Source organism: Saimiri boliviensis, chromosome 14, assembly GCF_048565385.1.
Source record: "Saimiri boliviensis isolate mSaiBol1 chromosome 14, mSaiBol1.pri, whole genome shotgun sequence".
NCBI lineage: Eukaryota > Metazoa > Chordata > Mammalia > Primates > Cebidae > Saimiri > Saimiri boliviensis.
In genome coordinates, this window is record NC_133462.1 from 76,039,809 (window position 1) to 76,062,105 (window position 22,297).

Genomic DNA, 22,297 nt, shown 5'->3' on the forward strand with positions numbered 1-22,297 from the left:
TTTTATTCCCTCAGAGTCATGGAGATTCCTTATAAATACCTGTATGTCAAGTTTTGACTTTAAAAAGCATCTAATGTATAAATATTAAATGGCTTTCAGTGAAAAGGCGGAGGTATTAAACATCAGTAATTTCAATATACTAGGATCCTTTTCTCATTCCTTAGAGCTTTGCAGAGATGTACAGATATGAACTCATCTTTCTATTAAAAACAAGAGTGGTGCTACCAGAAACAGGTTTGGAGTTTGGAAGTGAATGGTAGAGTAAATGTCTTCGGGAAAGTGATTTTTGTAACAGCTACATCAGGAATTAAGAGCTCCTAGAGCATTCCTTTGCAATGTTTGCTTTAGTTACTTTTATGCTGCTTATAATCGGCAGCATTTAAAGGGTAATGGTGTTATAAAGTTATAATGGCTACACAACAATTAAAGAGACCCTGTGGCATACCTCTGCACAATGTGCTTCACAGGGTAACACTACTTAGAATTTAAAGGCCAATTCTTCACAATGGCACTCAAAGTATACATAAATTTAAGAGACATAAACGTTGTAGCTAGACAAATTTAAAAATTTTGCATGTTACTTAATTCATTTTTAAATGAGAAGTGACCTTCAATTTGTAGATGAAAATTCTTACATATGAAGAGAAGCAAGAACATAAGACAGGATAGAGAAAAAAAAAATGAGCTGAAAAATTTAAAACTCTGAACTCTGTAATGGCTGCAGATGTTAATGAATGTCAGGAACACGTGGTCCATGAGAAGTGGAGATGAGAATGGAAGGGGGAAGGGGGAAAATTTGGGTTTGATAAAAGAAAAAAAATACAAGGATTGTATTTTTGTATTTCTAATGAAGACATCAGAATTATAAAATGGAACTCAAAATTAATACTTTACAATAGATAAAAAGTACTACTGCTTATATGTAGGTTTTAAGAAATCAGTGTCATGTAGAAACACTATACAGACTTTGCTACACTTAAAATTCATTACTTGATAATGCCCTTTACCACACAATGTCCTTTACCATGCAAACTATACAAAGAAAAATTCTAACTGCATGAACGAGTTTTAAGTATCTGAACGTGTTGTAGAAAAAAATGGAATAAAAATTAAACATTTATCATCTTCTTGACTATAGAGTAAGTTACTGTATCAAGGTGGGCAGAGAGAAAATAACAAACAAGGAACACCCATCAGTTATTTCAAACAAAAAGTAGACAAATCATCACAGATTTTCTTTGTATACATTACTTACTATTCATGACTTCTATGAAATCTTTAAAGAATAGTGACATGACATGTAAACTTTTAAGCTGTGAAGTCTTGGACTTTAAAAGGTGTTTTTAACATCCAATATAACTTACTAACAAATTATTTCAGAAGATTATCTAAGCGTCACAAACAAGCAATGTATATATACTGCAATTTTATTTCAATCGCACAAACGAAGTTAGCGTGTAGGAAATTTAAGTGAAACAAATTTAAACGAAATAGTTACGGTAAAAATAGCAGAAAACTGAAAATTCTAAAAAGGAAGTATACCTAAAAGCATGAGAATTCAACATTCATTAGTGTTTCATCTTCAGTTTTGATTGACACTTGATGCTTGCAAATTTATAAACAAACTTTTAAATCATAACTATTCTGAAGAGATTTCAGCACCAGCACTAAGATTTGTACATTCAGTTTGTTTGCAATTGACTTGTTAGCCATTTACATAGTGTATAGTACAGATTTGTCACAGGTCAGATCACAGTGTTGAGGAAAGCAGTACCTTCCTGTAATTAATTAGAAAGGATCCCCTAAACTGTACTTAGCTTAAGACATCCAATGTACAAGAGCACAAAAACCATCATAACAATGTGGTTCCAAGGAACATATTTTTGATAAGGAAAATAACTTAAGCTTCTGTTTCCCATTTTAATTACTGAAATCTCTAACAATGACACAACTGTCATGTGTACATGACAGAAAATGTATATAATAATTCGTTCAGACTTCTTGGAAAGAACACATTTAGCAATCTGGGATGATGGAAAATATAGCGTGATTCAACACTGGTTCTTTTTGTCCTTTTACACAGACATCATGTTAATATTAGACCAAGGCACAAAACGTTTAGTGCATAAACCCAGTTTAAGATTTAGCATTTTATTTTAGTCTCTTATCTTAGTTTGGACCACTTGTACCCAGTACTCTACCTACTACAGACTAGTTAATGTACCCAACAAAATCAAAAGAGGTTTCTGACCAGATTTATAGGGGATGTAACTTTATATTATCAAAGTGTTTGCATAACCAAAAGTACAATAATAAAGATGAAAATGCCTCCTATTTCTTTTAGAAAACAGAACTGCATAAGCTTGCTGTGCCTCTGATGCTTTTACTGCTACTGCATGACAATGCCTATCTGACAGAAAAAAGAAATGTATACTTGAATTATGACAGCTCATCAATCACAGTTTAATCTAAAAATGAAATTTCTACAGAAACAGGAACTATTTTAACAAAGAAAAAAAAAAATCCCTCATCCAAACAAACATCTTTGCAGTGGTAATGGCTGCAGATCTGCAGCATTTGGAAAACTACATTATCAACAAGCTTTGCTTTATGAACTGAGACGTACAAAATCTGGAAAGCAGATGAAAGTGAATTATTTCTTCAAAATTTTAGTAAAACTTCTGATAATCAGAGTTCAAAGCAAATATGGCACATAACGACTCAAGCATAAATCAGGAAGGAGAGCCTGGAGAGTATGATTTCTTAAATTTTCCAGAAAGCTATCATTGCAATATATAGGATTTCTCCCCTATTTTAACCTCATCAGTTTCAAAGGAAAGAAAAGGGAGTGGCTTACATCTAGACAGCACGTGCCCAAGTGCACACACACGCAGGATGGCGGGTAGAGTATCTAATTCCTTCTTCCCACCACCCAAGTCCCACTTCACTTATTAAAAGAAAACTGCAGAATTCCTCATTGGTTTTCCTTTACCTAATAATTTCTGTGACCTTAATTGCTGCCCTCATTGTTATTTCTTGTATTTCAACATAACAAAATTCAAAAGCAGCTTCATTCAGGAACATGTATCTAAACACCTGTGTAACAGCAGGGGTACCTAGGTAATAATAACTGCCAAATTCAGTGATCAAACTTTTGAGTTTCACAGTAAGATGTTATGTGAAGCTCAGAATCATGTTTCAGACCATTGAAATTACTGGTTAAAATACAAATAGCTGAAGACATGATGTAAAAGATTAAGTACTTGGTTTTGTAACATATTTACCAATTAAAGTCACAAAATATTCCTCATTATTATTATTCATGCAGGTAATTGAGAAAAAGATAATGCAGAAATCAACTTTAAATAAAAAATTATTCCTCCCCTTCCTCCCACTCCCCTATATTCTACAAAATGTTTTCCCTGGGACTAGGCCTTGAAAAGGCCACTACATATTAGTGTGACATGCATTACTGTCTGCGATTAAAAAAGCTAACTTTGTGGTGATTGTAATTACATTATAAAAATGTCCACATGCATAAATCTAAAAAAGGTTGAAAACCTACAGTAAATCTACAATATATTGTTTACATTTGACCACTGGTTTGTGTTATGTAGAAGTCATAGATTTGGTAAAGCATTGTAACAATTTAGGAAGGCATCTAAATCTTTAAATTCTGGACAAATTTTATGTTTTAATCTACAAAATTGCATGAAGGCTAACTCGAGAGACTTCCTATCATTCTAAAATTCCTCAAGCTGAACAAATCATTTTTAGGACACTTTCTTATAAATATTAACCTTTGAAAGCACTTACAATTCCATTTGTTCCGCATATTACGATCTTAACTTACACAGGGCTGATCTCAATTATTCATGGAATATCAAACATGATAGGAAGAACAAACCTGAGAGAAACATTACAATACAATAGCAAACGTACTCAATTCTTCATCAGCACTCTCTGCAAAAAAACTTCCTAAGCCTTTCTCCTCTTTATTTTAGCAACGAATTGCGGAAAATGTGCGATTTTATCTTGACATGAAAATATTTCAATGAGCAATGATCTTGCCTGATGGGTTTTAGTATTTTCTGCATAACTGTTACAGGAACTCTTATATGATTCTCTTCCATTCTGTTGTAAAGGCCAGAAAAAAGCAGCAAACTGAGAGGGAAAGAGCTTATCGCCAGAGTCATAATGTCTGAAGGCTTTCAGAGTAGGCTGGTTTTTCCCTCCTCCTGTTTGTCTCCATTTTCTTCTTACAGCTCATAAAATGTAGGGGTTTGCTGTTGTGAACAGTTGTTGTTTGTAGGATTTTTTTTTTTCTTCAAATTAAAGTCCTATCTCTCCTTAGTCTGTTTCTTTATGCAGTATTTGACTTGCTCAGTTCCTGCCTGATTGCTGGGTAGAAAAGAACAAGTATTGAAAATAAATATAATGATAAAGTAAAATAAATGAGTGATTTCATTCTTAAGAAACTTTAAGGATTGTGCTCAAACTCACAGTAATAAAAAGATAGATTAACTTTGCATCTTTCATTGCACACTTCTTTAATATTAGAAAGATGATTCTAATTTCCATATATTTGTTTTCTCCTTTTGTACACAAAATGACAACACTGATTATGTGGGCTCAAAAACAAGGCGGCACTGGGATAGGTGAGTAGAGGTAACCTAGAGGGAAGATCTGTTCATGTGGTTTTCCATCTAAGAAAAGACAACATCTGAAATGTAGGGATACTGTTTAACCCCTATTTATACAAGTAATTTCCATTATATGAAGGAGAGACCTCCTCCCTAAAACCCTAATCTTAAAAGGGCAGGACTTTGGAAGGCAAGTAATCAAATGGGTATTTCCTTATTTGTATTTTCTTAAAAATGGTGAATCTTAAGCACTGTTTTACAGGAATAGTAAACTTGTCCAGACACTTACCATCAATGAGCTCTTCTTTTAGCTTTGCTAATTCCTTTCTCATTTCATCTAAAATGTCCTAAAATATTAGAGAAAAATATCAGAAATACAAAAAAAAATTACTGCTAAAAATATTCTTACTCATATAAAATTTTAAGAATGTCATGACATATGATGTATAGGGTTTTTTTCTGTTTCCAGAGCCACAATTCTATTTCTTGGAAGACTAGCCTTGGTAAATTTTTTTTAATATTCTTTCCTTCCCAATCCTGGCTTGTTCTAGGCTACCAATATGTGAAATAGAATGCTTCCTAAAATTAAGATAATGACTCTGTTATCCAACAGAAGGTATTCAGATAGTTTCTAGAAATGGTAACGCTGTGCTTTTCATCTAGTCCTCTGTGAACAGTCAGAGAGGTGATGCAAAGGAAGCTTAGAGGAAGAGATTACAGTAAACTGGACAATTGGCTCTTGGCAAATCTGTTCTTTGGTTTGAAGTATAATTTCTTGGAAATCACTAGAACTGCCAAACCATATTTCAAGGAGTCTAGGATTTCCCTGAAGGGACCTCAGGGATTGCCCTAATGGGTAGACAGGAAGGTGGATGAGGCCCTGGTTGACTCATGCTGTCCAATACAGCAGGCCACATGCAGCTGCTGAGCCCTTGAAATAAGGCTAATCTGAAATGAGGTGTGCTGTAATTATAAAACACACATATTTCAAAGATTTAGTATGATGAAAATAATGTAAAATAACTCAATAATTTATAAAAATTGACTACATATTAAAACATACTTTAAATACATTGTTAGTAAAGTTTTAAAATTAACTTTGTCCTTTTGTTTTGTATTTTTTAAATGTGGCTACTAGGAAAAATTTAAAAAATATGTAGCCCATATTATATTTCTATTTAACTCTGGTGCTCTGGGCCCTCTTCAAGAACTGCAGATTTGGCTGGGTGTCGTGGCTCATGCCTACAATCCCAGCAGTTTGGAAGGCCAAGGTAGGCAGATCACTTGAGGTCAGGAGTTTGAGACCACCCTGGCCAACATGGTAAAACCCCGTCTCTACTAAAATTACAAAAGTTAGCCGGGCGTGGTGGTGCACACCTGTAATTCCAACTACTCAGGAGGCTAAGGCAGGAGAATCACTTCAACCCGGGAGGCGGAGGCTACAGTGAGCCGAGATTGCACCACTGCACTCCAGCCTGGGGGGCAGAGTGAGACTCTGTCTCCAAAAAACAAAACAAAACAAAACAAAAACGCAGAGCATCGTAGCTTAAGCCTGTAATCCCAGAACTTTGGGAGGCCTCAGCAGCGGATCACGAGGTCAGGAGTTTGGAGTTTGAGACCAGCCTGGCCAACATAGTGAATCCCTGTATCTACTAAAAATACAAAAATTAGCCAGGCGTGGTGGCAGGCTACTCAAGATGCAATGCCAGCTACTCAGGAGGCTGAGGCAGAATTGCTTGAATCCAGGAGGCGGAGGTTGCAGTGAGCCGAGATCACTCCACTGTACTCCAGCCTGGTGACAGAACAAGACACCATCTTAAAAACAAAACAAACAAACAAAAAAAACTACAGATTCAAGGTTAGAGGTCCTATGACAAATTGACACAATTTTAATGGGTGAAAAATAACAGCTGTCCTTTGGAAGGATTAGTTTTGAATTGTGTGGCTTTCTTTAATACTGAATACCCCAGGAAAAATTAAATTGCTCTGTTAGAGTTTATCTTTTGAAAAGCTTTTCACATTTAAAATAAAACTATCAATTAGTTTAATGTCTTCATTTTAGCAAAGGAAGAGAATGAGACCCAGAAGTTATTAAACAGACTCACAGATGTCCTGATCCAAAGTCGTCTTTAAAGCACCCCCAAAATTAAATCTATTCCTCTGTTCTCCACCAATACTTCAGATAACCAAGAATTGACCATGTTTTCAAGTGTGTGAAAGTGCTTTATTTTAAAACATTTTTCGAGAAAGCCATATTCCATGTACAGTAAAACAAGGGCTTGATTTTCAATGACCACATGCTCCCCTTTAAAACAATATAACTCAATTTAATTCTTCAAATAGCTTTGCAGTATAAGCATTCGGGGTACGTAAAAAACATATTTCACCTCTTCTGTGAATAAAATATTTCAAATCACAATCTTATCACTTATTTCTTTTCCCTGAATACACAGGTATTAAATATAATGCATATGTATCAAAATGTGGACAGTATCTTTTTCTTTTTTATAAAATCAAGATAACTGTACACATTTGTTTGTTACCTATTACACCTAAGACAAGCAAGTGTTCGCAATTTACTATTAAGCATACTAAATTATGATCCCTTGAAGCCTACAGAGCCCCTACCCCACCCACTATTTATTCAGGTACTTTTACAATATATTCTTTGAATAAATTCCTAAAATTCAAATCACTGAGTTCAAGGTAATTTATTTTTCAGGCTTTTGATTCTGTTTTCCCAAACTGCTTTTTAGAAAGCAGAAGTATACAGAAGAGTGCCTATTTCCTTGCAACCTTGCCAAAATCAGATTTGTTGGGTCCAATTTTGCCAATATAGTAAGTGAAAAGGAAGAAGCCCATTATTTTCTTCACAACTGCATACCATACACTTACATTTAAACTTTATACTGTTAACACTGAACCACAGCCCCACCCTCCACTACCTCTGAAACTTCATGCAAACTCATGGAAGTGAAAGTGTAGATTTCAAAAAATAATACAGTACCAATACCACTGTTTTATATAACTATATTCTAGCTCTACGCTCTTTTCAAGTATATTCAGGATACATATTTTTCGTTTTTTGTTTTTGACACAGAGTCTCGCTCTGTTGCCCAGGCTGAAGTGCACTGGCGGGTCTCGGCTTACTGCAACCTCCACCTCCCGGTTCAAGTGATTCCCCTGCTTCAGCCTCCCAAGTAGCTGGGAATAATGGTGTGTGGCACCACGCCCAGCTAATTTTTTGTGTTTTTAGCAGAGACGGGGTTTCACCATGTTGGCCAGGCTGATCTCAAACTCCTGACCTTGCGATCTGTCCACCTTGGTCTCCCAAAGTGCTGGGATTACAGGCATGAGCTACCTTGTCTGGATAGGATATTTTTAAAAAAGAAACAAATACAAATAAAAGAAAGCTGCCACTGAGCACCCACCTGCTTCAGCCTGTCGTAGTCAAGTCCTTCCGTCTGGACTCCATTGGCACTGGGCTGTGATAAGGGTGTGGATTTTGGTCTGTATAAATGAAATTTCCAGGACAGGTAAACAACATTCTTAATACTTAATGGGTTCATAAATAATTGCAAATTTACCAACCCAACACCAGATTTAAAAACATTTCTTTAAAAAAGCCATTTGGTTAAAAAAATTACCAAAATTGTACGGTTGATTAGAACAGAAAACAATTATTTGTCACTTTTCTCAGTATTTTCTTATTTATAAAGGAACTAGAAAAAGGTGACAAGATGGTGAGACTTCTTCAGAAAAGAGTAGAAGACGGTATTATGAGGTAACCAGATAACGTGGCACATTGACCAAGACAGTGATGAGGAGGCCAGCTGAAACATCTGAGGCTCAAAAACACAATCTTGTTTTGTCTTTCTTTTGAATTTTTACATTATCTATTTAAATACCTGGGCAAACTAGTGAAAGGAGAAACATAAAGACTTGTATGTTTTACACTGACATAAATCAGCTTACAAAGTTGATGCCTTGGATTGCAGAAAGAAAACATTTTTAGTGAGCATAATTTGCTTTATACATTTATTCCATTTCAAGCATCAAAACAAAAATGTTTTAAAATGATTATTAGGGTAGACTATATGACTATTTCCTTGTGAAATTTTTATGGAGATGTCATTTGAATGGTGTTTCACACTAACTACTTACATAAATTTATTTTATTAAATAAAAAAGAAATGCCAGACAGAAGTAGACTGTCAACTGTCATTGCACTTTCAAAAGTTTAGTTTCTATTAAAAGTCTTAATAAGTCAATGATTGGGTATATTTTGAACAAAAGTTTCAAAACCAAATAAACCAGTCATGGTACCCTCTCCAATTCTGGCAATAAAAGAGAATCCTCAGTGGAAAACCTACAGTTTTAACTGGGCACTCCTTTGAGTTCTGGTTGAGTACGGTAAGTGCCCTCTCTTCTTTATAAGCCACAAATCAATACAATTTAAAACCATCAGGCAAATCACATATTTCTAATTTTGCAGCGTGTCAACATTAGAAATCTAAATCAGGACCCAAGAGGCATAATAAATTTTTCAAAATCATAATTTCATAATTCTTGTAAAAGACACAAAATACTTCAAACCCGTAAGCATGGTTCCTGAAGATTAAACTCTGAGTTAATCTGCTTTTTTCCTGTGTTGCTGTTGTTGTTTCTGAGACGCAGTCTTGCTCTGTTGCCCAGGCTGGAGTGCAGTGGTGCAATCTCGGCTCACTGCAACCTCCACCTCCTGGGTTCAAGCAATTCTACTGCCTCAGCCTCTGGAGTAGTTGTGATTGCAGGTTTGCCACCAATCCTGGCTAATTTTTTGTATTTTTAGTAGACGGGGTTTCACCATGTTGGCCAGGCTGGTCCCAAACTCCTCACTTCATGATCTGCCCGCTTCAGCCTCCCAAAGTGCTGAGATTACAGGTGTGAGCCACCGTGCCTGCACTGTTAATCTGTTTTACTATCAAAACATATTACTGCTTAAAAGACTGTTATGAAGCAAGCCATCCAACTTTACTTTATTAGGTATCTGTTTATATGAATGGGGGAAATAATGACTTTCAGAAAATTTCATTCAATAAACACTGAGCTAGACACTTGTAAGGAATAAGATTTATATGAAACATTTCCTTTCATCTCCTGAGGATATACCTTCTTACTTTGCTAAGGAAGACTACTAAATTCCAAGGTCATTTACTGAGATCCATAAAATGCAAGTCATGGTGCCCTATGCAGAGTCATGTCTGGTAAATGTTCTTAAAGGTTAGGACACCATTATTTCATATACTCACTCATGCTACCTATTCCTATTCTCAAGAATTAAACTATAATTTATAATTACTCTGCTTTTCTCTTACGATTTCCATTTAAGTGGATCATTTAACTATTTTCTCAAGTTATATAATGAATAACTCTGAAATTCACATGAACAACTATAGTCTGATATTTAATTGGGCAAGTATGTTATGAATATATCCATATTTATTAGGCAATGCAAAAATCTGTTATATAATAAACAATTGTGGAAACATGCAATTTTTAAAAAATTTAATTCATGCTAACATGCAATCCATCACCACCACCACCATGATAATTAACTAAAGGGGGGAACTTTTCATACTGAAGGAAAGATGTAATCACCACTTTTTTTCTTCACTTTTACCAAAAACATTTATCAATAACACCCCAGTGGGCACTATGTGTGAAAGCAGCAAGATAACTGAGCAGATTTTACTACATTTAAAAAATATATATATTTTTGGACACAGGGTCTCACTCTGTCACCCAGGTTGGAGTGTGGTGACATGATCTCAGCTCGCTGAAGCCTTGACCTCCTGGGCTCAAGCCATCTTCCCACCTCAGCCTCCCAAAAACACATGCAACTATGGCTGGCTACTTTTTGTATGTTTTGTAGAGACGGGTTTAACAACATTGCCTAGACTAGTCTCAAACTCCTGGACTCAAGTGATCCTCCCTCTCTGGCCTCCTGAAGAGCTGGAATTACAATCATGAGCCATGGCACCCAGCCTTAAAAATCTCATTGTTAAATGTTATTTCTCTATGTACTAGCAAATTTTCTAAAAAAATCTTTTAGCCAAAATAATTAAACCACCTCAAAGGAAAGAAAAAGCAGAAAAAACTATTTTACCATTGAAATTTAAAAGTTTTGTGAAGATTTAACTGGCTGACAATATTAACTTGTCAAGTATTTTGATCATTAATGGCATAAAAATAATTTTAGCAAGTAAGAATTTGGCCAAAGTCTGCTTACAGAACTCCCAACTCACTGTGATAGACATCCACTACAAACACCATTTAATTAATATTCACAGTGGACTTAATGTATAAAAAATAGATGCATATAACAAAGATGTATTTCAGTTATTTCTTATCTATGGGTTTTCATCATAACTGATCAACAAATGAGGGTTTCTCAGGTTTTTATTTTACTTTTTTTTAGAGAGGGTCTCACTGTCACCCAGGCTAGGGTGCAGTCGTGTGATCATGGCTCACTGAAGCCTGTAACTCCTATGTACAAGATATCTTTCTGTCTTAGCCTCCTGACCAGCTGGGACTATAGATAGAAGCCACCAGATCCAGCTTATTTTTAAATTTTTCGTAAAGATGGGGTATTGCTATGTTTCCCAGGCTGGTCTTGAACTCCTGACCCCAAATAATCCTCTAGCCTTGGCCTCCCAAGGTGCCAAGATTACAGGTGTGAACCACCATGCTGGGCCAGTTTTTTTTTTTTATGATGAGAGTGTTGTCTTTTATCTGCCTACAAAATAATTGTACTACTATATTTAAGTCCCTATTCTGCCAAATTAATTGTGTAAGTAACTGGAAAGCATGAAGATTTTTTTTTAGCTGTCAATTTTTTTTAATTAAGAAAAACCTAGTTCATATCTTAAGTCTTCTTAATTAAAAAATGGGGCTCATCCTAGAAAACAATTCTACTCAGGATGCTGGATATTAAATTGTCGAAGATAATTTACTACAAAGTATCTAGGAAACGGAGATTTTCCTCAAAGAATCAATTATCCACAACCGTGGCTATAGTATCAGCCCGTGTTCCAGTAACAGATGGAAAAGGATCTTCTATTCCAGTTTTTTGAAACCTCGGCTTATAATCATAAAGAGAATAGCTTTTAAAAGAAAATGCTTAAGCTACAAATGGCCTAGATAATATATGTGGCCTTAGATTCCCAGTCTAGTATTTCTACTATGTTTACCATTTTGTATTTATCCTAATCCATCTGTAAAGTGATGGCAGAATTTTTAAAAGGTATTCAAAATAAAGTTTAAAAAAAACACACAAAAACTCCTTTGTGGTGATTACCAATCCAGGTAGAAAAAGCTCAGCCCTATCCTGAACATGTTATTTAAAAGTCTCAAATCACAACGTCACAGCAGGATGATACCTGTGTAATGAATCATAGGACCTGTTGTCAAAAACAATCTGATTTTTCCTTGGAGAATCCCGTCTATGAAGGGGAAAACCATTGAAAGGGATACACAATAGAACTTTAAAAAATAATCCTCATCATGTTACTGTTTTATAGGTTGTTAATAGCAAACAAAACAAGAATTTAGTCTATTAACCTTAAAATAACCGATTTTCCCCAACAGAAAAGATATTTTGAGACTAGTTATAGAAAATTTCAAAAATCACTATATAATGGCTACTTTTTATAGGCTGTAGGCACAGTAAGTATATAAAATTATATGAAATTAACTTTTCTCAGGAGGCATGTAAAGGACTATTTTTCCTCATCCTGAATACCAGATCTGTAAGGTCTTAAAAACCACAGACGAATTCACAAACCTTCCAAATGTTTTAATCCAGCCACAGTTTAAAGCATTTTTAACCACAACATTCCTGGTTTTACTCTGACATCATCAATTAACAAATACAGCATATGCAGTATCTCACATATGAGACATTAATCCATCTTACCACTAACATAATTTTGTCAAAGATATTCCAAAGAGAAATGGGCACCTTCACTACAATGCAAGGATGAGGCATACTTAAAGAGGCTAAAATACTTGCTTTCTGAAGGGGTAGGGGAGATAAATTAGGAAGGAAAGTAGTATCGTTCTTACTCTTTTAAACATATTTTTAAAGTATTCTATGGTTTAAAACAGGTTTTGGTGAAATTTTAAAACCTATATAGGTTTCGGTGAAATTTTATAACCTATGTATCAGTTGAATGAAATCTATCAAAAAATACATGAGTGGTCAGGAAATAATCAGGAGTTTAAGAATTTCTATTCTGGGAAAGGAAAACCACCCAACAGAATTGGAATATGGTTACAGTGCACTACTGGATATTAAGATTCAAGATTCAACTAATCTATAAAAAATTATTTTCAAAATGGTGACCTTTAGAGCACTTACTAAATTTCCTTTAGAAGTCTGGGGAAAAAAAATCCCTACCTCCTGGAGTTAGGAAAAATAAAAAAAATCTTTCAAATAATGACTTTTCCTTTACTAAATGGACCAAATACATCAAAGAATGTATTCCACTTGGAGAATGTCTTCTATGTCCCTTCTAAGACATGACTTCTGCCATCAACGCAGGCTTGGCTTTAGCTTACTATGGAATGTAGATCAATGGAGCAGGGATAAAGAGAAAGGACAAATGACGCATGACAGGTCTGCAGACTGGAGTGCAACAGCGTGATTATTAGTCTACTGCAATCCTCATCTCTGAGGCACAAGTGATTCTCATGTCTCAGTCTCCCAAGCAGCTGGGATTATAGGTATGTGGCACCACGCTCAGCTAATTTTTGTATTTTTAGTAGAGATGGGGTTTCATCATGTTGGTCAAACTGGTCTTCAATTCCTGACCTCAAGTGATCTACCCACCTTGGCCTCCCAAAGTACTGGGATTACAGGCATGAGCCACTATGCCTGGCCAGCTCCTTGTTATGGGCTTGATAAATCAACACTTCATAATGTGCTACTAAAGTAAGTCTGTAACTTTCTTAGTAGAGATGTGTTAGAAGGCCATCTCAGGAGTCTGAGAAACATAAATGTGTAATTTTTCTACTCTACTGAAAACACATGCCCACCAAAAGCAATTCTCTTCTTTCTTCTAAAGTCAAATATGATCATCTTTCAATCACTTAAAAACTAAAAGCTTTTATACATTCCAAAAGGCCTAGTTTCTTTGCGGAGCTTAAACAATCATGTCATCTTCTTTCCTATTAGCAGAAAGAACCAAACAGAAAGCCAAATCCAAATTTAGATTAACAGAGTAGGTCTGTGATAATATAAAGTCTATCCTTGTACTTATCTTTATTAGGTTTCTATAATTAGAGTCAAGTTGCTTTTTATATAGAGTCAAAAACAAGGCAAATAGCTGAGAAAGAAAAGACAAAATACCTTTTCGTTTCTAAATACATAGGTTTTTTTTCTGGGAAAAATATAAGCCCTTTCTTTAAACTGTCTCTTAAACCAAGAAAAGTTTTAATCTATGTTTAAGAGCTGTGATATAAATTTAGTTATGAAAATAAAGTATACCTAGCTAAAGGAAGAACAAACTTGCCTAAACTATGTCCATAAGCACTTGTAGAAACAAGGATTGAGTAACTTCGTTTCTGGATACTATCTTTTCTAACTTGATTACACTTAAGTTTCAAACGAGACAGGGAAATAACATGTTCCTACTTTACAAATTCAAAGTTTTAGGTTTCATTTTGCTCTTTTCTCTCCAGCTGATTTTCAGGTTTTAAAAAGGTTCCAAAAATTACATTTAGGAAAAAAAAAAATCTATGTTAATTGGACTAATGGGGAAATGTGACTGTTTACTATATTAGATAATATTATTGTTCAATGTTAAATTTCTTAAGAGTAATAATGGTATTTTGGTTACATAGCAGATGTCCTGGTTCTTCCAAAAGGCACTGACGTATTTAGGGTGAAGCAGTTCTTATTTGTGAACCACTTTCAAACTAATCAGAGGGGAATGAAAGAGTGGATCTGTAGATAGTTAAGACAAGTGGGGCAAAATGTTGACAACTGTTAACCCTAGGAAATGAGTACACGCGTATTCACTATACTATCCTTTTTTCTGTAGTTTTGAATTTTTCAGAATACAAATTGGGAAAGATAAAGCTATCTTAAAATCTCAGATAATATGGCTAATGTAGGGTAGAATTTATCAACCACTAGTAACATAGATGAGTAAGATATAATGAAGCTCAGTGGGCTGTCCAATCGAATCACGAAGAGTTTTATAGGCTCTTCTGTATAATTTCTAACTTACCATTCAATTTTTTTCTACAATAAGAATGTATTAATTTTTTTATCAAATAAAATATAAAACTTAGAGAAAAAAATTGATACCTGGAGATAACAGGTGACTTGCTGCCATTCATTGTATTTGTTCTTTCCCAAGGTTTTCTTGTTGGTTCTTTAAAAATGAAGAACAAAAGTTATTAAATATATGCTTCCAGAGTTATAAAACAAATAACAGAATACTAAATATCATTATGCCTATTTACATAGTAGTAATAGAAATAAAAATTTAAATTCTAAACTTTAATTGAAATCTGTAAGGATTCTAATTTGCACAATCCCAGACCTTAAAATGAGAAGAAATTATTAAGCTAGTATGGTAAGTTTCCTAGGAAAAACTTACATTGTTAAGTCTAAAATATTATAATTCTATAAACTGGATGGTAAGGAGTTTCCCTAAGAAAGAATAGTAAGAATAAAGTAGGATAATTTTTAAATTAGTACTGTTCAATTAAAATGGGATAGTATTACTGACACTATTTTAAACTGTTTTTAGTACCAATGATAAAAACAGTAAGTGTAATTTATAATATGTTCATGTATTTCAACATTTAATCTAAATTCAAATAGTGCCTCTTGGGGAAAAAAAAGGAACAACTCAAAATAAATTTCAGAATCCTGAAATTCTATTGCACTTCCTTGACTCTTAAACAATCGATTCTTGGGACTTAGCAGATAACTCCAGTTAAATATAAACAAGTCTGCTCTGAGCTCTTATTACAAAAGACACTATGTAGTGAGTGACTCACTAGTTGACTGTCTATTGTGTTTGAATTGAATTGTTTTTCTAATCTGGGCTGACTCACTGATGCTGTCACTGACCTCCCTAACTGGGTAAAATCAGAAGCGGAATCTTATCATGGAGGAAAGAATTTGGGCCACATGAGAATGAAGTCTATTATGAGTTGTGGTCTCACTGTATAGTTTTTACTTAAACTGCTCTGAGTTCCAATGCAGCTCCTCGAACTGGCTTTTGCACATTCTCACTTAGATAGTTTATGGTCTCTTCAAAGTACACTTACGCAAAAATAAACTCACACTCTTCCATGAAGCCCCGCTATTGATTCTGGATTTCTGTTGCATGCAGGCATTAGGTGTGAAATCTTAAAGTCATTATTGATCTTGCTTTACTCCTTATCAACCAGTCAAATTCCTTCCTTTTTATATTCCTTCTTTTGTATTCTAACAGCGAACACAAACTCTCAATGACCACCACAGTGGTGGCAAGTTCCACACTTGGCTGGGAAGACCAAATAATCGGATGGGATTTGGGACAGACAGAATCAGAAACATCCAACTGACACCAGCCCAAGCAGGTGAAAAGAGGGAAGACCTGACTGAAACTGAGGGACACCTGGACAGGGAGGGGGACTGGTCATCAGGGCACTGTCACTAAAGAGGAAGCAGGTGGAAGGATGAGAGAGTAATTCCAAAGTGGAGAAGATGTAGCAAGTGCCACCTTTTAACAGCTGACTGAGGTCCTTTCTCAATCAGCAAACCAGAACCATCTTTTAGTCTTATAAAGCGCTCATCTGGTTGTGAGGAAGAGCTTTGTGGACGCTGAGAAGTAAGGCCCTCTGCTCTCTAAGGAGCTCAGGTGTATTTCAGGAGAGACAGGGGCTGGGTTCCCTTCAGAGGATCTTTACTGGCACGTGTACAGAGCTTCCTAACGGTCTGCCTATCTCAGTCCTCCCTAGTTTCAATGGGAAAATCACAAGTGCTATTTTAATGTGCCTCAAACAGTTTCAGTGAATTAAATGTCAACTCAATACTTGCAGGATAAAGTCTAAACTCTTTATCATTTTATAAAAGGCTCTCAACATTTTTGTTTCTAACTTACATTTCCAACCTTTCCCCCCCAATATTCCTGAAAAAGAATTCCCCGTTCTAGTCTATTCACTATTTCCTAACGTCTTCTTGCTCATCTCTAACTCCATACCTTTGCTCATGCTATACTTACCACAATCTGAAATATCACACCTTTCCTCACTTTCAGTCAAACTAAATACTCTTCAAGCCATATTAAGATGTCACTTTTCACTACAAAGATGACTCAGGAGACTACTATGTGTCATCTCCTCCGTCTTTGACAAACTACTGAGTATTCAACACGTGGCTGTAAAAGGTAAACTTTACACCTGTGTGTCTCATCTTCCCAGATGGATGATGAGTTTTTTGCACTCAGGACTTTACCTTTCACTTCAGGTGTTTGACACCATGTCAATTTAAAAACAGAATGAAACAAGTGACAAAAGAGGCCTTGCCCTCTGAAATGAATACTTGATTTTATATACATAGCACACACAAAAATACTGTGCTTTAGTTTTTCATATTTTATGTAAGGGATTATATATTAGATAAGAAATTTTTAATTTGGAGTCCATGGATAACCTTTAAGAAATTCATGAATATTCTGAAATTATGAACAAATTTGTATAAAAATACAATTTTCCTCCCTGGAAAGAGGATCTATAGCTATTTCTAAAGGTTCTGTGACCCTGAAGTACAGTTTGGATTTACAATATCTATGTGTTACTAATGACAGCATATATAATTAATTCTGGCTTATACAAAGGAGGATAAACCTAAAATAAGTGACTCACAAACCTGTGAACTGTTAATGAAAATAACATAAACCGAGTCCTATTCAGAAGGAAAACGAAGTCATGATGTTAATTATGATACAGCAATCAGACTACTGAAGAGTCACTGTTCAATAACGAGAATGAGCAATTGAGGGGGTGGGAAGACAGATTACAATCACAAAAACAAAAACTGAAGTATAGCTACTTGGGGGCTGCTGGGGGTTAGGTGGGAGGATCACTTTAGCCTAGGAGGTAGAGGTTGCAGTGAGCCAAGATTGTGCCATGGCACTCCAGCCTGGTCAACAGAGTGAGACCCCATCTCAAAAATAAATAAATAAAAATTAAAAAGGGAATTGTAGAAGTAGCAGGTTGTCTTTAAATCAAAACTGTAGGAATATGAGCATTTCTCAATAATGGTTTCCTATGGACCATTCTAGATATTAACTTATCAAGTTTATTTGTCGCATCATTCCAGAATAGATAAGGAGCTGAATAGATAGTCCAGCCCTTAGTCTTTAATCAAATATGAAGAAATGACATGTGACTATGTAATGAGTTCGTATTCTCATCTTGGATACAGTATTCATCAAGTACCTCTAGTGAAATATACTTTGTTAATATTTTAGGTAATTTACTGGATGCTCAAGAATACTCAACGTCAGAAATTTCAATGAATTCAAGAACACTTCCCAAAAAATTTAAGGAGATTCTTTTAAGCTTACAAACCAGAAGTTTTATTCCCTTAACTATCAATATAACCCCAACGAATGGCTAGAATGACACCCTTCTCAATTTAAGAATGTTCGGAAAGAAACTGCAGTACTAGCTATAATGCTCACTTAATTTTTACCTTTAGCAATCAATTATGAAAATTTCTCCCCTGTAATCTAATAGTATATTAATATTTTCCTTGTTTTAGTAAGTAACTTCAAGAAAGACGGAAGCTTCCAGGAGTAAAAAAGTTAATGCTTTTGGGTGTAAACAAAAAACTCTGGCATTTTAGTGTCCAGTGACTTGGTTCAAATATGGACAAAGGGGGAATTTTTAACTGGGGAGTATTAATATTTAGAGAAAATTTATAAAGGTTAACATATTTATCTTGAACTTACCAGGTGTACTTGTTGAAGAGACTTTAGAAGTTACAGGCTCTGAATCTTCCTAAATACACAGATACATATTAATATCACATCTACTAGTAACTTGCTCTATATACATTTAGTGTGTTACACGTCCACTTCTAATACTCTTTCTGCCACTCCCCACTTTATCTTTCATTGGTCTTCTCTCCCTTTCTTTTCATCTTAGACTTCTTCCTTCTGCCTTCAACCACCTCCCCTTTCGCCCTCCCCACAGCTCCTTTTCTCGTGTGTTCTCACTAAGAACTTGCACTAGGCCAAGGCTACAAAGCCAGACGCGAGAGACAGATTTGAGGAATGGCAACAAAGGTGGCCAAATGGAGCAGGGGAAACACATTTGCTGCACACCAATATACAGCACAGACAAAGCAGAGTTTGCCCAGCTCAATCAGGGAGGAGGGCATGAAGGTCACACTCTTAAGGGGCACAGCCAATAACCACTGAACTCCTAAGGGAAACATACTAATTTGGGCTAATTCCTTCATTTTAAATTAATGCAAGGGAACTGAGATTCTAAGAGATTAAAAAAAAAAAAAGTAGTGAAATGTTATTCACTCATTTAAGGAATAGAATTAAACTCTATAGGTTTGAACTTCAGTGCTTTCCCCACAACTCCACAGTCGATTGATTTTACTAAAACTGCTATTAGGCTGGGCGCGGTGGCTCAAGCTTGTAATCCCAGCACTTTGGGAGGCCGAAGCGGGTGGATCACGAGGTCGAGAGATTGAGACCATCCTGGTCAACATGGTGAAACCCCGTCTCTACTAAAAATACAAAAAAATAGCTGGGCATGGTGGCGCGTGCCTGTAATCCCAGCTACTCAGGAGGCTGAGGCAGGAGAATTGCCCGAACCCAGGAGGTGGAGGTTGCGGTGAGCCGAGATCGCGCCATTGCACTCCAGCCTGGGTAACAAGAGCGAAACTTCGTCTCAAAAAACAAAAACAAAAACAAAAAAACTGCTATTAAAAATCCATAAATAATAGTCAAAACAAGTCACTTCACATGCATAAAGATTAGCAAATATAAGTTCAAACTAATGAAGTCCAAATTAAATAAACGCTGACACCATTTCCTGATGAGCTGTGCTTGAATTCCACATTTTAAGGTATGGGAGACTATTAACTTACACCTTTGTCCTCTTTTTGTTCTGTTTCTATTGTTGATCCCTTTTCAGCAATTCTTCTCCTACAAAGAACGCAAATCCAATTTTTAAAAATATCATCTGACGCAGTATAAAAATTACTTCACCACGAGGGAAGAACGGCATCTAGTCAGTTGTATTGGGAATAAAATTAAAATCCTCTCAACCCTGGGCATGTCCACTATAATGAAATTCCTTACCTCCTGGCCAGCAGGGCGCTCATTTCTTCCATTAAACCACTACCCCCTAAAGGAAGGGGTCCATTTCCACGGCCTGTATCTGTTTTAGATGAGGCTGAGTTCACACCAATAGCATTCCCTCCACTTGGGAAAGAGGCATCCTCCATCTTAATGAGAATATACAGACATAATCAACTCCTATGTTAGACAACCATATTTTTATTAATATATTACATTTAAAACAGAAGGAAACATCAGCATTAATTTTAAAAACCTAAATATTATTTTTTAAGCCTTAAGAATCAATAGATTCTTTATATATCATTGACTTTATATATCAACAAGAGTTTATCAAAACTAGTATCACTGAGAATTTGATTAAACAATATCATGTCTCTTCCAGTGTTGCCCTAAAAAGGGCAGAACTTTACTTTGATAATATTCCTGCTAAAACAATCCCTGCATAACTTGAATCTAATCTTGAAGAAAAATCAGATAAACCAACTGAAGGATAACAGGCAAAATAACTACTACAGTCTTCAAAAATGCCAGTATTACAGAAGATTGAGAAATTGTCATAAAGTATATCCAAGAGACATTATAACTAAATGCAATAAATGATCCTGCACTAGATGAAATTTGAATATGATACATCTGTAGATTACAGTATTTTACCAATGTTAATTCACACTAAAGTACTTAGAAAATAGAAGCCTGGGCTGGGCTTGGTGGCTCATGCCTTTAATCCCAGCACTTTGTGAGGCTGAGGTGAGTGGATCACAAGGTCAGGGGTTTGAGACCAGCCTGGCCAATATGGTAAAACCCCGTCTCTACTAAAAAAAAAATACAAAAAGTTAGCTGGGTGTGGTGGTGTGCGCCTGTAGTCCCAGCTGCTTGGGAGGCTGAGGCAGGAGAATTGCTTGAACCCAGGAGGTGGAGGTTGCAGTGAGCCGAGACTGCGCCACTGCACTCCAGCCTGGGCGATAGAGCAAGACTATGTCTCAAAAAAAAGAAAGAAAATAGAGGCCTGATGTCTCTGAGTTACTCGAAAATCATTCAAACAAAATTACACGTGTAGACAGGACACAGTGGCTCACACCTGTAATCCTAGCACTTTGGGAGGCTGAGGCAAGAGGATCACCTGAGGTCAGGATTTCAAGACCAGCCTGGTCAACACTGCAGAAACCCTGTCTCTACTAAAACTACAAAAATTAGCAGGGCATGGTAGTAGGCGCCTGTAATCCCAGCTATTAAGGAGGCTGGGGCAGAATCACTGGAACCCAGGAGGTAGAGGTTTCAGTGAGCTGAGATAGTGCCATTGCACTCCAGCCTGGGCAACAGTAGTGAAACTGTGTCTCAAAAATAAACAAACAAACAAAGAAACAAATAAAGTGCATGTGTAATGAAGGAAGCATAGCCAAAGAAGGAAAAATAAAGCAAATACTGGTAAAATGTTAATGGGTAAATCTAGGTGATGAAATTATAGAAACTATTTATACTATTCTTGCAACTTTACTATAAATTTAAATTATTTCAGTTTTTAATTTATTTTTTGAGACGATGTCTCATTCTGTTAATGGCAGGATCTCAGCTCACTGCAACCTCTATCTCCCAGGTTCAAGTGATTCTCCTGCCTCAGTTTCCAGAGCAGCTGGGATTATAGGCATGCACCACCATAACTGGCTAATTTTTGTATTTTTAGTGAGATAGAGTTTCACCATGTTGGCCAGCCTGGTCTCAAACTCCTGACCTCAGGTGATCTGCTCACCTCAGCTTCCCAAAATTCAGGGATCATACACTGCACCTGGGTAAATTATTTCCATTTTTTAAATCAATGAAGTTCCTAACAGTTCATAAAATTAGAATACAATAAAGTCAATATTTTAGATATTTAGAAAGAATAAGACATTAAAAAAAAAAAACCTCAGAAATGTATTTACCCGTGACACTTTCCTAAGTTTTGCTCCGGCAATTGCAGCTGCAAGTCCAGTTAATGGGCGATTGTCTTCTGACATGGATCCCGAAAAGAATCCAGATGCAGGGAGGGGAGGGGCAGGAGGTGGTGGAGGAGGAGGGGGTACTTGATTAGGGAGAGGAGGGGGAGGAGGGGGTGGTGGAGGCCCAGTGGATGGGAGTGGAGGAGGTGGAGGGGGCCCTGGGGGAGGAGGGAGTACTACTGAAGCCTGTGCAGGCCCTGGTGGGAGTGGTGGAGGAGGTGGAGGTGCAACTGCTCCCAAGACAAGGCCTGAGAGAGAAAAATGCAAAGTCAGACCATCAAAAATATAGCTGGGTGAAATTATTTTATGT

At 36.1% G+C, this 22,297-nt stretch overlaps 1 protein-coding gene across 9 annotated transcripts in view; it reads right to left on the minus strand.

The window, feature by feature from the left end:
* Positions 1-1,409: 1,409 nt before the first annotated feature.
* Positions 1,410-22,297, minus strand: part of ENAH (ENAH actin regulator) — a 154,074-nt gene continuing 133,186 nt past the window's right edge. For 5 of the 9 annotated variants that reach the window (XM_074385269.1, XM_074385261.1, XM_010340891.3 and 2 more), the window contains 9 exons: positions 21,931-22,235; positions 20,012-20,157; positions 19,798-19,855; positions 18,644-18,692; positions 14,998-15,064; positions 12,065-12,127; positions 8,075-8,153; positions 4,933-4,990; positions 1,410-4,401 (listed from right to left, as the gene is read on the minus strand). In XM_074385269.1, the coding sequence (XP_074241370.1) occupies positions 4,364-4,401; positions 4,933-4,990; positions 8,075-8,153; positions 12,065-12,127; positions 14,998-15,064; positions 18,644-18,692; positions 19,798-19,855; positions 20,012-20,157; positions 21,931-22,235 (863 nt within the window). In that variant the 3' untranslated portion in view covers positions 1,410-4,363. The remainder of the gene's footprint in view (positions 4,402-4,932; positions 4,991-8,074; positions 8,154-12,064; positions 12,128-14,997; positions 15,065-18,643; positions 18,693-19,797; positions 19,856-20,011; positions 20,158-21,930; positions 22,236-22,297) is intronic. The other 4 variants (XM_074385263.1, XM_074385268.1, XM_074385266.1 and 1 more) reach the window with 1 other exon arrangement.